Raw genomic sequence first — 16,538 nt, 5'->3', positions numbered from 1 at the left:
CGTACATTGATTTTCATTATACAAACGTATAACTTCAGCTTGTAGTTCTTTCTTTGTTATACCTGAAAAAAAAAAACAACAATTACCGTAATATTCAATTTATCAAATCATATGACAAGACTTATTTTTAAAAAAACAAAACAAAACAAAACACAAACTTATGGAAAACAGCTACTAGCATGTTTTAAGGCGATGTTTCGAAGAGTATTCTCTCAACAGTATTCTCTCAACAGTATTCTCTCAACAGTATTAGCTTGATAATGATAACGTTGAAAGAATACTCTTCGAAACATCGCCTTAAAATACACTAGTAGCTATTTTCCATAAGTATCATACATGTATGTTCTTGCTTTTTCTCTATCCATTTACTAAATGCCATTTAAAGATTAAGACTTATTCTATTATGGACTTTCTATTTCAATATCAGCTTTTTTTGAGTATCATATGATTAACTAGAATTAGTGTACAAGTAATGTTATTTCTGAATACAAGATGTTTTATTTACCTATTTGAATGTATAAACTGGGTACAAATAAATGTAGTGGGCTGTGAGACAAAATATGTGTTGAAAATTGTGGATGTTAGTCAAAGAAGTATTATGGAAATGAAATGAAATGAAATGGGGTTTAACGCCCTACTGTTCTGCTCCTATGCTGGGCTAATGAAGACGGGCATACGCCATACAGTGTGCTATGAGGGAAATTTTGCCCGGGCAGCGGCACTATCGACTACTCTTATATCGAATTCCAACTGCCAAGGGATCTTTTACGTGCATTCCAATGTATACACGGGACCTCAGTTTTTCGTGTCATCCGAAGGACTAGACACCTGTCCTTGTCAGGCCCCCCGTCCTGCATCACAAGGGGGAACCACGCCGGAAAATCTGGATGAACTTTTTCGGCCAATGCAGGGATCGAACACCCGACCTCCAGGCTAGCAAGCAAGCGTTTTACCCACTTAGCCAGGTGATCCCGGTATACAACTACATGTATGCATTATTAGGTCCCATGGAGAAATAAGACTAAAGCAATGTAATATTTAGTTCCTTCGGGTCTTGATAATTAAATAATCTCCTGAATGATGTTTAGTTAAAAATTATAATCTGTTGAGAATATCTATAACCCAAGAAACGGAAACCAACATTTTGCTAAAGAACCAATTTTCAAACTAGTGTGGCCTAAATACCAGTGAGATGAAACACAGACAAGCCAATAATTAACTCTATAGACCATCATCGAATGGCTTACATATTGAGTGGAAATGTGAATATGTCCAGAGGCTACTGATAAAATCAAAAGAACTAACAATTGAGATTTAATTATGGCAATGGTACTTGAATAACTTGATAATCTAAAATATGAACTGTGGGGCGGAGTTATGGTTATTTCTTGTCTAAACTTCAAACATTGATAACTTCGCTCAGAATAAAGTCATTTTTCAAATTATTCTTTTTTCATTATCTAATCTCTAACTATTATAGCAAGAATGGCCAGCTCTTTATCTAAATCTTACATAATGCATCTTTAACATTAACCATGCACAAAGCAAATTACAACTGGAATAAAATAAAGACCTAACTTGAATTGATGTATTTTCAAGAAACAAGGAAGTTAGAAGTTGTTATTAATGTATTACTTACTATGTCTATCAACATCTTCTCGTGATAAACCTTCTTGTTCAGCTACTATAGATTCACTAGCTCGTCTTACATGTTTCATAAAATTCTTCTTATATCGTCCTTCTATACCTTCATTACTCTGTACTCGACCTAATGATTTAGTTTTCATCGAATCGGGTAACTAAAAATATTACAAATTATATTGTTATAAAACATATTTTATTGTGGTATTACATGTATTAAACAACAAAACATAACATAGATAAACTGAAAATGAGAAAGATGGCTTGCCAGGCAATTCAATATAGGCTGACCTGCAGCTTCAGCATTTCAATGATACGGTTTTGAGGATCAAGATACAACTTCCAAACAATATACAACCAAAATTATATGTGAGTATACAAAAATGAAATAAAAATGATTTGTACATATTCCCCACCTTGAAATAAACTTCTCTGAAATTAACTTTATAATATATAATTTGTTTCTGTAAGTGTCATATAATACATGTTCTCTTTCAAGATTTAATTGATGGATAAACTAAGTTTCCACAAATATTAGGCAGTGCTGGTTTCATTTTATCCACGTTGGTATATATATATTTAACCTAATCTACCCTATTCAAACACTTGTTGTAACTACGTCTTCGTTTAATACATTTTCAACTAAAACATTTTACATTGCTGATATGCGATAAATAAATACCCAAGATACAGTGTATATACTGTACTTGCATAAAGCATCCCACTTTCAAATATGATAACATCACATTTGTAAAAGCTTTCATCATATAAGCATGACAATGCCTTACATAAATAAATAAAAAGCTTATACGATAACATGTCTCTGTTCAAATTATTAATTCCCAACTTGGTAGTTTTACCATGTTTTATATAATGTGCAGTAATTATGTTCCACGATAAATTTTGTTTGACAAGTTAAAAGTTAGCTAGGTTGATTTTAATCACATGCAAACAAATTTCACTTTAAACCAATTAGTAAAATAAACATGGCGGTGATTGTTTAGGTCTAGGGAGAAAAAAATGGATAAAATTTAAATCTTCGCATCACCTCTTCACCTTTCATGCACCTGTTTTCAGGACCATGAGACTAATATACCTGGAATATTGATAGCCATGGGTTCGGTACGTGTTATTCTCTTTCCCACAGGGTAATGGGGGGAGGGCGGGGTGGATGGCCGAATTGTTAGCACGTGCGTGCTGTATCATATGGTTTGTCATTGAGTCAACTGGCGTGGTTTTCGATTCCCCGGTTGTACGTGACAAGGAGTAGGGTCGCCTGCCCAACCTCGTGAGTTTTCTCCGGGTCCTCCGGTTTCCTCCACTGTTAAAGACCCCTACGTGCAAGCGAATTATTGAAATAAAATTGAACCATGTGTTAGTCTCGAAATGACGTAGTTTGTGTCGAGTGGACGCTAAACCCCATTTCACAGGGTAACGAGGGGGCCCTCCCCCTTCAGTATCCTCCCCCTACAGTATCTATAGATGGATGACTTTATTATATTAAACTTTGTGTACATTTTTATAACTTTATATAACAATACCCCTTTAAATTAGTCGACAGGAACTCATGTCAAAGGTTAATTTCAAATAACTTCACTAATCCTGTTTCAAAACCCATTAAAATAGAAAATTATTACTACCACAAAATGTTATGTTTTATCACTAATGTAGAAAAAATGTAAAATATGAATAATGTTATCTAGACCAAGAGGTCAGTGGTCATTAACACCATTAATTAGGGTAATTAGGATAAAAAAATGTTAGACATGACAAATATAATAGAAATGTTTCATCTTCAAGGACCAACCCACACGTTGTTTAAATAATACACATACTGTCATATTCATAGCAGAATATGTACACAACAATTACACATTTAACATTACAGACAAATATACCACATTACATAAACATACATCTAACACATGTACTTTTCTAGCACTACGTCAACTAGCAAGATAACAAAGTTCTTATTTAAGCAAATTCTGCAAGTCAATGACTAGATAACACATAAAAATGTCTGGTTGAGAAATTGAACAGCCAGTCCCTTTGCATTCCCAAAATTTAAATATTCAACTTTAATTTATTGGTCTTTTACGATAAAGCCACTGATCGTCATATTTAGGTAAAATTTACTCAATTATTTAACATCTAATTAAGAAAATAAAACCACAATATCAACAGTAGATAATCTTACAGCTTGGAATTAATTGGATTAACCGAGATCTATGAAAAGGTTTTACACATGTTGTACAGTACAACACCTATAGGTGTTTCTGGTTTGTTTATACTGACTGTAGAGGAATCTGAATATCGTGAAATACCTAACTCTTCATAATATCTATGTAAATATTGAATGAAACTGAACCTTTTTGGATCAAAAAATCCATTTCGAGTTTTATCTTTGACAATATTGTAGTTTGCAAGGGATAAAAACTCTCCCTTATAACGATCATCTACTTTAAATTATGTTTTCAAAAAAAGAAATAATCGTAAAATAACTTTCAATTTAATCAAACTGATCTTCAAATTTAAATGTGAAATCTAACTGTCTTTATTGCGAAATTTGTTAAATAAGAACTCTGCAAGGGATATATAGGAAAAGCAACTAAATCTTAAAAGAAGAAGGGAGAAAGAGGAGTATGTGCTGTAAAATAATTAATAAATCAGATATTGTATATACCATGCGTTTTTTCACTAAAGACCACCGGGATACTTCACTCGTTTCACTTATCTGCTAAATTTAAATAATTCTACAGAAATTCAACATGTTCACAATAACATAAAATAACTCATTAAAAAAAATTCAGTCTGTCATTGGGATAATATATCATACTAATTAATGATGTTCTTATCAATGGGTGTCACTTCACTTGGTATGACTCACCATTTTTACTGTACAAGTATATACATATCTCTGCATAATTTCTTCATTTAAGCAAAACTCAAAGAATCTTTTGAAATTAAACATAATCTACTTAATATATGTAATCAAGCCTGGAAATAAGGCACCTGTCAAAGGAATTGCCAGGAACAATTCCGTTTGACACAGAATACATTTTTTTGTTTTAGATTTATTTTGTTAAAGATGAATTATGTAAGAGCTAAATCTGCCTATTAAAGGGACAATAACACTCTTGCTGGCTTGACAGCTCCAGAAAATAAATAATAGCCTTATTCTAAGTACTAGATGTTTAAGTGTCCTACCTGTTGTGTAAATTATCCATTACATCCTATTTTACTTGTCCAGAGGGTTCGAAAATATTTTTAAATCCAAGTCACATTTGAAAAGGTTTACGTTAGGCTTTTCAAATCATTTAGTTGAATTTTTCCAATTTATTAAATTAGGTGTGTTAAGATGAAATTTGTATCACCAATTAATTGGAATATTGTAAAATAGTACAATTTGTTGACCAGAATAAAGATTGGGACATATTATTCAGTTACAACAAGAGTGGTATTGAGCCTTTAAAGATCTTTGTGTTGGCTTCAAATATTATATAAATTACTATTTAGACATTTATTAACATGACAAGCCTATAATCAGCTCATCATATGGTGGAGATTTAAATGGATTAGAATGCCCAGAGGATTGAAAAAAAAAAAAGTCTCATTTGTCCAGTATCGTTGCTACGATAATAAAAAATCTACGCTACATCTTCCAAAACTCATAACTTTGCTCAGAATAAAGCAATTTGAAAGAAACATTCAAAATAGTCATAACTATTATACATGTATCAAGAACAGACAGCTCTTCATCTAAAACTTACATAATACATCTTATTACATGTCATGTACATGTACAAAATTTAAAATGTCAGATACAAGTTCTGTGGTGCTTTAATTATCAGCTACATGTATAATTAAAATCCTTATTTCCACGGATCACACTTAATGAAAACAGACTGAATTTTACTTTGATGAATTATAACACATCTATAAAATAAAATCTAAAGAAGGATATGGTTGACAAACATTATATAAACTAAACATGCTAATTTACAAAGAAATAGATTGTGCCTTAGGAAAAATAATATCTGTACATTAAGGTGCATTTGTGTAGAAAATATTTGAAGTGCTAAAGGTTTCAGGTGATAAAATCAACTCAATGATGAGTCATTAATATTTACCTCCAGTTTATGTTGGTTTGAAGGTGTTCTTGGTGGACATGGACTAGGTGGAACAGAATTGATATTATTTTTCTCAGGTGTAACGGCTGAAAGCATTTCATCATCTCCAGCAACTGAAGTGTTCCGACTGTCAATTCCAGTACTAGCGTCGTCATTGTTTTCCGATGAGGAATCTGATATTTTCATTATAACTGGTGTAGGTGCACTATTTTTAGATGAAGAATCAACAAAAGTGAAAAAGTTTTTGACCACCGTTTGGCCACCAGACACAGTTTCGTACCATATATCACCTTTTCCTGCCTCCCATTCCTTCGTCGTACACACAATACAGTTAGAAGATTCATACTCCACTGTGTCTAATATATCACTACCACATAACATTAACTCAACGATATCTGATTTACCTAATCCTAAATTACGTCCTTCTATTATAATTCTCGTACCCCCCTTCACCGTGCCAATATTCGGAATGACGTTTGTGATAACTGGAGTTTGAGCCATGTCATCCAGATTATTAGTGCTGCGAAATTTTGCTGCGAATTTTGAAAACGGTTTATTACTCGAATGATCGTTATCTTCATCGTCGTCATTTTTTTCATCACTCGATTTAGAAAAATTAAATATATTGTGAATTGAACGGGAGAGCTTTTTATTAAATGTTGCCAGTGAGCTGCGATTTTCACGTTTATTTGAGTCTTTTCCGTTGCTAATAGGTGATGGTGTCAGGTTACTCTTTAAGCGCGCGAAACCTGTCAGATGGGCTCCGCCTCCTCCCGATCTCATGGGTGTACTACTTTTAATGATGGGTGTTGATGTTGCTGGCCTATATTTAGATACATAACACTGATATATTAAATCACCTTTCGGGTTCATACATTTTTTATGTGGTTTAAGGCCGATCTTTTTAACTTGTCCCTTTATGCTTTGTAAAGATAAGGCCGGAATAACAACTTGTCCAAGGACATCATCTTTTTCCATAACGGTAAAAAAAACATGATCTGTGGCATGACCAACATGGCTGAAAATAATAAAATGGGAGTTAAGCAGAAAATCTCCAATTATCTGATACTAATTTTACCAAAAAAAACCCCAAATACATGTATGAAACAGACACAATAGATTTGTGACCAACATGGCTGAAAATAATAAAATGGGATTTAAAGGAACCATCCCGATTTTAACAGTCTCAGAAATAAAAGTCTGTGTACGTATGTAATTTACATGTAAACCCCAAAATATAGAGGAATGGTGTATTTACCTTGTCTCAAAATTTCAGATCCAAATATTGAATTGTTTGATCGTGAACGTCAAAATCGCTTATCCGGACACATAATCCTTTTAAGATTTTGTGTCCTGATAATCTATTGCCATTTAATTAGAGGTCTATACAGTGCATGACCCACGTGCTGTACTTGATAACGAAAGGTAAATTTCACCTACACGTTATTTTTATAAATTAAAGGTCTGGTTTTATCCAGACATCGCATACATGTAAAACAGCTTGTGACACCGGTCTCCATTTCCAGATGAAGACTGACGGGTTTAAGTTCTTCGAAAATGTATGTTTGAGGATTTTAAGGGCTTTTATCACAAAATTAAGCAATTTTATTCTCCAAAATATAATCGAGATCGGCCCTTTAAGCTGAAAACCGCCATTTATTTGATATTAATCTTATCAAAAAACAAATACATGTAGGAACAGACACAACAGATCTATGCCATTACTAAAATGACATAAAATAATAAAGTAGGAATTAAGAGGAAAATCTCCAATTTTATACAAATACAACATTACAAAATAGACAATAGATCTACCGTATTCATTGGATGTTTTCCTTATCTTAAAGAATAGTTGCATGATTTTTTTTATAGATCATTTCCTTGCTAAATGACATAGGACACCATTTAAATTATTTGTACATGTATCTTACTATATCTACATCCTCCTACAATTAATTATAATTAACTATAAAAGGTTATCGTTGTAATATTTACAAGGTTATCAGTGTCTCTTTAAGCAGGTGGTTAAGTACAACCATTCTTGTTTTTCATGTCAACAATTACCTACATGTGCATTTTGTTTATTTAAGAGAAACTGACACTTTCATGAAAGAAAAACATCAACTATCTGGGACACCTGTAAAACCTTTACTCATATGTAAATGTCAGGGATGAAAAAATGGTGTGTTGCGTGACAGAACATAATTAACTTTCCATCAAATAAATATTTTTAACTGGCCTGTGCAGTTTAGCCGTTTTAAAAGCTAATATTCAACTTAATAACAATGTTGTAGTGTTACTCCTTCCTAGTTTGAAAATGTTAACAATGCTGAAAATATTCTATGCATATGTATAATATCCCTTAGGAATTTTTTATGTACTGAACCTACATGTAATATGATGTAAACATTAATAAAGCCTTTAAAAAAACATTGAAGACTTATTCCAATATTACATATGTTTAAATGATTTAAAGTAGCTAAGTCTCTAACTTAATATCATCAAAAATCTTCGACATTGAAAACACGAATTATTTGTCAATTCAAATCAACAATGGTCTTGTGATCTTACAGGGAAAAGATGGGCTTCTGATATCAAATATTCAAGACAAAATAAACATTTTACCATTGGTACACAAATCGTGTACCATAATGCGTTTCAGTGCCATTTGGAACAAGGGACTCAAAGAACGCAGCTAGACATATTCCACACATCATGTCAAATGGTGACCTTATATTCTTATCTGGAGAGCATGCACAATAAATATCGGTGTAGACTGGAATAACCAGACACTAGAGATTGCCATTGCATTGAGACTTCTGGCGTATTTCGTGGAACATAACTGATTTGAAATAAGAATAAAAATGGAAACGATTGAATGTAAATCAGTTTATATACATTCATATTACATTATTATATGCGTTGCGATCCATTTGTGTCAATTTCTAGGTTCCAGATATTAGCGATTTAGCTCCTTTAAGTTCAATCAGATCTTACATCAAAAGAAACATTTAAACCAGTTAAGACTAAAGACTTAGGTTTGGTTTGGTTTGTAACTTTAAAATGGTATACCGGTACTTACATGGCACTCTCTTCATTCCAATCAGGTGATCCAGTAGCATCTTTAACTACGGCTGTACGGAATTTCTTTGTACCAACACCAAAAATTACAGAATACTTGTGTCTTCCTGTAATCATACATCAAATATTTCATTAAACATGGGTTGCCAGCCAATAAAACATGCAGCTACTAGCAGTTACATAACGCAATATGTTTATACTGATTATACATTCACAGAGACATGTATAACATGAGTTAGATGAATCAGATAGAAATCTTGGTTTACAATTATTACTAAAGTTAAATAATTGTTGTCTCCAGGCTGCTAAAAGGGACATTACTCTGGAATAAATCATCAGATATCATTGAGAATCAATTTGAATTCTTCCTGTTAGCTTTTTAAACAAGATTGGAATGTAATTGTGGGTGCCAGATGAATGTACAGGCCAGGGTGACATAATTCACAAGCACATTCTACCTAATATGGTAGAAAGAAATGGCAGTTCAAACTTAACTCATTCTAATACCCAATGATAGCTAGATCAATTTGCTCTTGCAAGTCAATTGAATAGGATGGAACAAACTAAATTCCAAATTCTTTTGGTTCATTAGCCAGATGAAATTTATTGCAAATTAAGTATGGCACAGACAGGCGTACACTACAGAAGGTGACTAGGTGTATTTCAAAACTACATTAGATTGTAAATTACTAAGTACGCAACAGAATGGTACAAACCAGACCTAGTCATTACTTTATCAGTTATTGATTTCTTTTTATACTTATATATTATTCCAATACATGTAGGTCTTGAGGTCAGAAGTAAAAACACAATCAATATAATTCATCAACAGAATAGACCAATTGGGGTGATAAAATATCACAACGATTTCCTTGTCAAGTGTCATATTTAATAAATTATCTATACTATTAAAACTGTCAACAGAAAAAATACTGCCATACATAGGCTCAAACATTTTTTCTGTGAAATGGTTGATGTCAGTGTCATCCATCAAGGTGTCTAGTTATATTAATATACACTACTGTATACTTCAATAGCCTACAGTCAAATATACCTTTCAAACACTGAAAACCCTATTATACTTAAATGGAGATTTACTTTCCATGGCATGTATGGGGATAATGGGTTTCTAATTTAAATGTCAAAAGGTGCAATATTTCTAAATCTTTGAACTAAAAATATGATCAATACATTATTCATTAATACTATACTTATAAACAAGTCTATGTTAAAACCTTTTTATATATATAGAACAAGTGAAGCATGACTTTATTTGTTTTATTATAGACATGCATGATTTATTTCTACATGTGATAGACGTATCAACCTACTCACCTGGTTTTTTACCTTGTAGACCTCTAGCACCATGAACTGTAAGATATAAACATTCAATATTTTTTAATAAATAAATCCATGATCAAAGATCAAGATAAACAGGACATCTATTTTGTACCACACCTTTGTCTGAGTTTAGACCTCGCCCATCTATATTGCAATGATATCAAATAAATTTTCCGCCCAATGAATACAAACAAATGAAAGAGGAGAGAGGTTAAATATGTCATGCCTGTTTTTATTCATTTATGAATAAAATATCATTTATAAAAATAAAAAACCTTACAGCAGTCAATGTAAATGTTTTTAATGTGATATTATCAATGGTGATTTTTATTCTAGACGTGTTGATTTTTACACTTTTACTAAATGCAATGACTGAGCTTGATATATTATAATATATATACTGATCAACGGACCCGCCCTACAGGTGGTTATATCATCTAACTTCTACGTCACGAGAAAGGGAGAAATAGGTTTTTTTAATGTCCACTCCAAACAAACTAGGTCACTCCACAAAACTAGGTCATTTGAGACTAACAAACATGTATGGTACAAAATTTATTTCAATAAATCGCTTACACGTAGGGATCTTTACCTGTGGGATGAAACAGGAGGACCTGGAGACGAGGATGGGCAGATGACCCTATTCCTTGTAACATACAAGTTTAGGATTGAAACCACTCCAACTGACTTAATGACAGGCCATATGATCTAAAAGTGAACTCGTTTGAACAAGCGACCACCCAACAACCCAGTTAACCTCAAACTTAAATAAAATGTTAAAGGGACAATAACACTCTTGTTGGCTTGACAGCTCCAAAAAAATAAAAAATAGCCTTATTCTAAGTACTAGTTGTGTTAGTGTCCTACCTGTTGCGTAAATTATCCATTAAATCCTATTTTACTTGTCCAGAGGGTTCAAAAATATTTTTAAATCCTAGTCACATTTGAAAAGCTTTACGTCAGGCTTTTCAAATCATTTAGTTGAATTTTTCCAATTTTTTAAATTAGGTGTGTTAAGATGAAATTTGTATCATCAATTAATTGGAATATTGTAAAATAGTGCAATTTGTTGACCAGAATAAAGATTGGGACATATTATTCAGTTACAACAAGAGTGGTATTGGGCCTTTAAAGAAGTACACCCAGCAATCAGAGCTTTAATAATTATAAAATTTATTTCAAATTATTAGTTATATCATTCAGTACCCGTGTTCATCACACACAGAGCTCAAAACAAATAACTATTAAGTTTGATCTCTTTCATGTCTGATTCAACCACTTTACTCTGTTAAAAGATATACAGTATATCCTTCTTGAAAAGATTTATTGGATGGACTAATCTTTTAATAAAAAAACCTTATAAAGAGATCTGTTACATGTTACAGTTATAAATTGTGATATAATGTATTACATAACATAAATCTTAAATCACGGATGTCTTGTCATAAAAAAGATTATAGAAGAAACATGAGGATCCTCATTTTTTTTGACTATATAGAAATTTTCATGTCTAAAATATAAGACTGTAAATGATAATTTAACATTTGATAATGAAATCAAAATAAAATGAAATGGAGTTTAACATCCTACTGTTCTGCTCCGACTGGGCTAATGAATGAAGACGGCACTACGGTCTACTTTTATATCAAATTCCAACTGCCAAAGGATCTTTTACATGCACAACAATGTGTATATGGGACCTTGGTTTTTTGTCATATCCGGACGAATGGACAGCTGTCCTTGTCAGGATCTCCGACCTGCACCACTGACGAGGGGAAACGACGCCAGAAAATCTTGAACTTTCTCGGCCAACACCAGAAGCGAACGCACGGCCTCCAGGTTAGAAAATCAGTGTCTTACTTACGTAGGCTCCGTGGCTCCTAAGAAATCAATTTATCTCCAAGCTTGCATTCAATCAGATTAGAAAGATCCATAAGATTTTAGTGATGATTATATGTGACACAGGGTTGTTTTGACCATATCTAGTTTTAATATCGTCTACAGAGAGAGAGAAATGGGGTTTGAAGTCAACTTGACACAAGCTAGATCATTTCGGGACTAACATATGATTTAATTTTATTTCAATAATTCGCTTACGCATAGGGGGTCTTTAGCAGTGGGACGAAACTGGAGGACCCGGAGAAAACCCACGCAGTTGGACAGGTGATCCTACTTCTTATCATGTACAACCAGGGAATCATAACCACTCCAGTTGACTCAATGACAGACTCGGCCATCCCCCCCACCCCAAAGAAGTATATCGTCTACAGAGAATGTCAAATGTTGACAATTTTAAATACTGAACAGAATTAAACCAGTTTTGACTGATATTAATTTCACAATTTTTCAGTTTGAAAAGGATTAAAACAGCTTCAGACACTTTAACATTCCTTAGTCCACTTGTGTGATAAAAGAGTTGGAATCTTATTATTTTATTATATATTTTTTAAATCACATAGAATAATAACAATACTTTCTTGCAAACTATCTTCTTTTTGTTTCGATTTCAAATATCAAATAAATGAATAATGAATTTAAATTTATTAAATACATGTACGGTACAATGTATGTGTCATGGCAACCTTTTTCATGTACTCAGTAACTATCCTTCATGTCTACAATATAGATAAGTAAAAACAAAATGTGCTGTCTAATTAACAGTAATGCTTTGACAAGCAACATATACCAGTAGAGTGCTGGAGAATGTCTTGGGTTCGTTTATCATAATGTGGCCATAGAAGAATGTCTGGATGATCATGTCTCTACCCGTGTCGGCAGCGATGCCCATGTGGGTTGATAAAGAAAGTTTGTCTGGTCAGAAGCCAATTCCTCTCAGACCGAAAATTAAATTCTCATGGAAAATTTCTGGACAATTAGAATTTGAAGATGCAGGAAAATCCTTGTTCAAGCAAAATTCTCGCCACGATAGGAATCAAAAGATTATCTTAAAATAACATTGATCAGGTGAGAAAACCCCCCACCCCCTCATTATCATACAATGGGAGAGCTCTTGCCTATCACAAACTTTAACTGTAAAACACAATAACTAAAGTTAAATTCATACCTTTTATGTGTAAAAACACTGAAAAATATATTTAAAAATGAAATAATGCTAAAAACGGTAAATTTCTTTGGAAAATTATCTTGCTAATTAAAATTATTGACTGTCTAGCAAAGTTCTGAAGTAAAAGCCCTATTACAATATAGATCATAAGACGGACCTTAAACATATGCTAGTCTATATACATGTATGCAAACTATAAAATTTGATTGTCACTATATACATGTAGATTTGTATGTATTGGATTGAAGATGACTATCATCATAGACACAGATATTACTAAGATTAGACAACATTTAAAAAGACATTAATAGTTAATACACCATATTTTTCACGTATATGCTGTGTCATTTTCATATTTCTATATGAATTATGAATTGAACAAAACGGCTAATAATATGACATTTTATTGCCAGACAAATTCTAAACAAAGCTTATACATCTGTATCTCCTGATTGATTGAAAAATGATGTTAACAATCTGATAATAGGTCTAGTGAAGATCAAAATATTTCTTGTCAGTAAGCCGGTTAATTCTTTATCAATTTATTTTTTTTTTTCTCAGATTTTCCTTGATTATATAGATTGTACTTGTTTGTTATTTCTTTTAGTGACGATTTTTCTATAAATGGGCGTTCCTTTTTCTAAGTTTGGTTAACAATGGGTTGTTTTGAATTCTACAAAAATATTTACTTAATCTTATTGCGTATATATTTTGCATGTACAGTGTATAGAATATAATGCATACAATCAAATATATAATAGATGACACCTAGATTTACATAATATAAATGTATCATAGTATGTATTACGTAGGTCCTGTATCAGTAGATTTATCTACATCTACAAGTGTTGAATAATTTCTTGTAGTCAGGTAAATATGTTGGTGTGGTTATAAAATGTAGGTTAAGGTAACTTACATACCTAGATGTACACTTCAAAAGGTTTACCTATATCTCACCATGGTATATAGGTATATATGTATGTAAATAATCAGGTTATCTACCTGTTTCAGCTACTTGTTAAAAATTTCACATCAGACAATAAAATCTTGTACACTTTAGTTACATACATGTACCGCTACATTGTATCAGATATATTGAGAAACAATATAGTAACATATATACATTAAAAGAGAGAGGGAGAGAAATGGGGTTTAACGTCCACTTACCACAAACTTGGTCATTTTGGGACTAACACATGGTTCAATTTTATTCCAATAATTTGTTTGCGCGTAGGGGTCTTTAGCAGTGGGAGGAAACCGGAGGACCCGGAGAAAAACCATGAGGTTGGACAGGCAACCCTACTCCTTGACACGTACAACCGGGGAATCGAAACCACGCCAGTTGATTCAATGATAGACCTTACAATGCAACGGTCTATAACATATATTAAATACTTCAGAAAATATATCAGAATGAATACATAATAGCTCACAATTCTATTCATCAATTAAATGTGTTATTAATTATACTATGACTATACATTTAACAATAATATGTAGATGTAGATCACAAGAGAGAAAGAAAGAAATAGAGTATAAAGTCCACTTGACACCATACCAGGTCATTTTGGGACTAACACATTATATTTTTATTTCAATAATTCACATTGCAAATCTGGGGAAAATAAACCAATTCTAAAAACCCACTCACAATCTGTTTTCAAGAAAGGCTTATTTTACGAACTGGCTGACAAACGATCATCTTAAAATTGATAGCTTCATCTACATGTAGCACAAGGCATGCACATTTCAACAGCTTTTATTTTTTATATGCGAAAATTGTCATTTTGGATTTACTTGAAGTAGCAAAGGAATATCTTTTCCCCTCCCCATTGTTGTTCCCATTCCCACCAATGGTTTTATCATATATAAAAACTGGACATTTTCAAACAAAAGCCTTTAAAATTTCCTTCTTTACTACATTTATACAGGTCACCTTAAATGACCCTGAATGAAAGAAGATTTACTAGTTTATTTGAATTGTAAATCAGGAGAGACGTATTGCACATGACTATCTTTAACCATTCTAAACAGGTAAAGGAAGGTCAACCAACATTTTATAGCCAAAATAATTTCATTTTAACTGTGTGTTAAAATCGGGAGAGTGAAAACTTGAACAAGGTTAATAATCAATTAAGATTTATTGTTCCAATCGACAGTTTTCTTTAAACACAGGTTAACGGTTAATGTATTGACAAACGAAAAACAAATTCCCTACAAATGACGTTATTTAAATAGCATGGTCAAAAGGCCAGTTGTACAGACGCGACACCTTTCCTATACCAAGAAATATTTAAGTCACAAGTGTGTAAATAAATGTTAAAGGATGAGAAAATAACAGTAATTCAATATTTACTGAACTTCACGAATAGAAAAACAACACAGGCTTCTATCATACAACATAAACATACATTGTACAAATGTCAGGGGTTAAAACCAATAAGTTTTTTTTCTATTTAAATCTAATTGCTGTATGAATTGCCATAACAAAAAGCTCTAGAATCTGAGACCACCAGGAGTTTGTAACATTCAATGCAAATGTCGTCCAAGATGCAAAAAACAAATCAACAAAAAGTCTGCCAAAGATCTGACAGAGCAGGCCAGGTCAGACGTAACAAATATTGGCAACACGATCAATTAATGAGACCTCAAATCTTGCGTGTTTTCTGATTAGTTAAATTCACCATGTACATGTAGCCTACACTGTATAACTGCACGATTTAATTCATGCCAATTATGGCCGTCAAAAGAAAATCAATCATAAGTATAAATACATTACATCTCAATATCATATCTGGTGTCAATAGTGTTACTCTACTTTCATTTTGTTGGGAAATAGACTTTTATTAGCTACATGTATCTTCATTTAATTCCTAATAATTCAAGTAAACCAGCACAACAATAGCATGTGTAATTTACTGGTGACTTCAGAAATTGTAGTTTGATGTTCTACAATCACTATCAAAATTCCAATTCCAAAATAGCAGTGAAAAAAATCTATGGATATATCTTTAAACTGTTTCAAATGATGCTTTATGAAAAATAGTTTTCTTGCTCTATGAAAAATAATATTTTTGCTCTAAGAAAACAAATTTTGCAATATATTGCATATATATATCACTGCACTAATAGCTTTTTGCAAATTCTGACAAACTAGAACAACCTGAATTTTGAATGATATATGATGTATTACTCTGAGAAAGTTGTCACGTGTAGACATTTATACTTAAAAATAAATCCAAAAGATTTAAAGTTGATGTACATATATGAGTAATAAAACA

General features: G+C 32.3%; 1 protein-coding gene across 3 annotated transcripts in view; it reads right to left on the bottom strand.

The window, feature by feature from the left end:
* The window catches only part of LOC126819758 (uncharacterized), a 29,179-nt gene that overhangs the window by 6,281 nt on the left and 6,360 nt on the right, over nucleotides 1-16,538 (bottom strand). Inside the window, exons 3-8 of one of the 3 annotated variants that reach the window (XM_050547956.2) lie at nucleotides 10,188-10,223; nucleotides 8,854-8,959; nucleotides 5,772-6,789; nucleotides 4,325-4,378; nucleotides 1,640-1,799; nucleotides 6-62 (exon numbers count right to left, since the gene is read on the bottom strand). In XM_050547956.2, coding sequence (XP_050403913.1) covers nucleotides 6-62; nucleotides 1,640-1,799; nucleotides 4,325-4,378; nucleotides 5,772-6,789; nucleotides 8,854-8,959; nucleotides 10,188-10,223 — 1,431 coding nt within the window. The remainder of the gene's footprint in view (nucleotides 1-5; nucleotides 63-1,639; nucleotides 1,800-4,324; nucleotides 4,379-5,771; nucleotides 6,790-8,853; nucleotides 8,960-10,187; nucleotides 10,224-16,538) is intronic. The other 2 variants (XM_050547958.2, XM_050547959.2) reach the window with 2 other exon arrangements.

Source organism: Patella vulgata, chromosome 4, assembly GCF_932274485.2.
Source record: "Patella vulgata chromosome 4, xgPatVulg1.2, whole genome shotgun sequence".
Taxonomy (NCBI): Eukaryota; Metazoa; Mollusca; class Gastropoda; family Patellidae; genus Patella; species Patella vulgata.
Note: the sequence above shows the minus strand (reverse complement) of the source record. Positions and strands in the feature narration are given on the sequence as shown.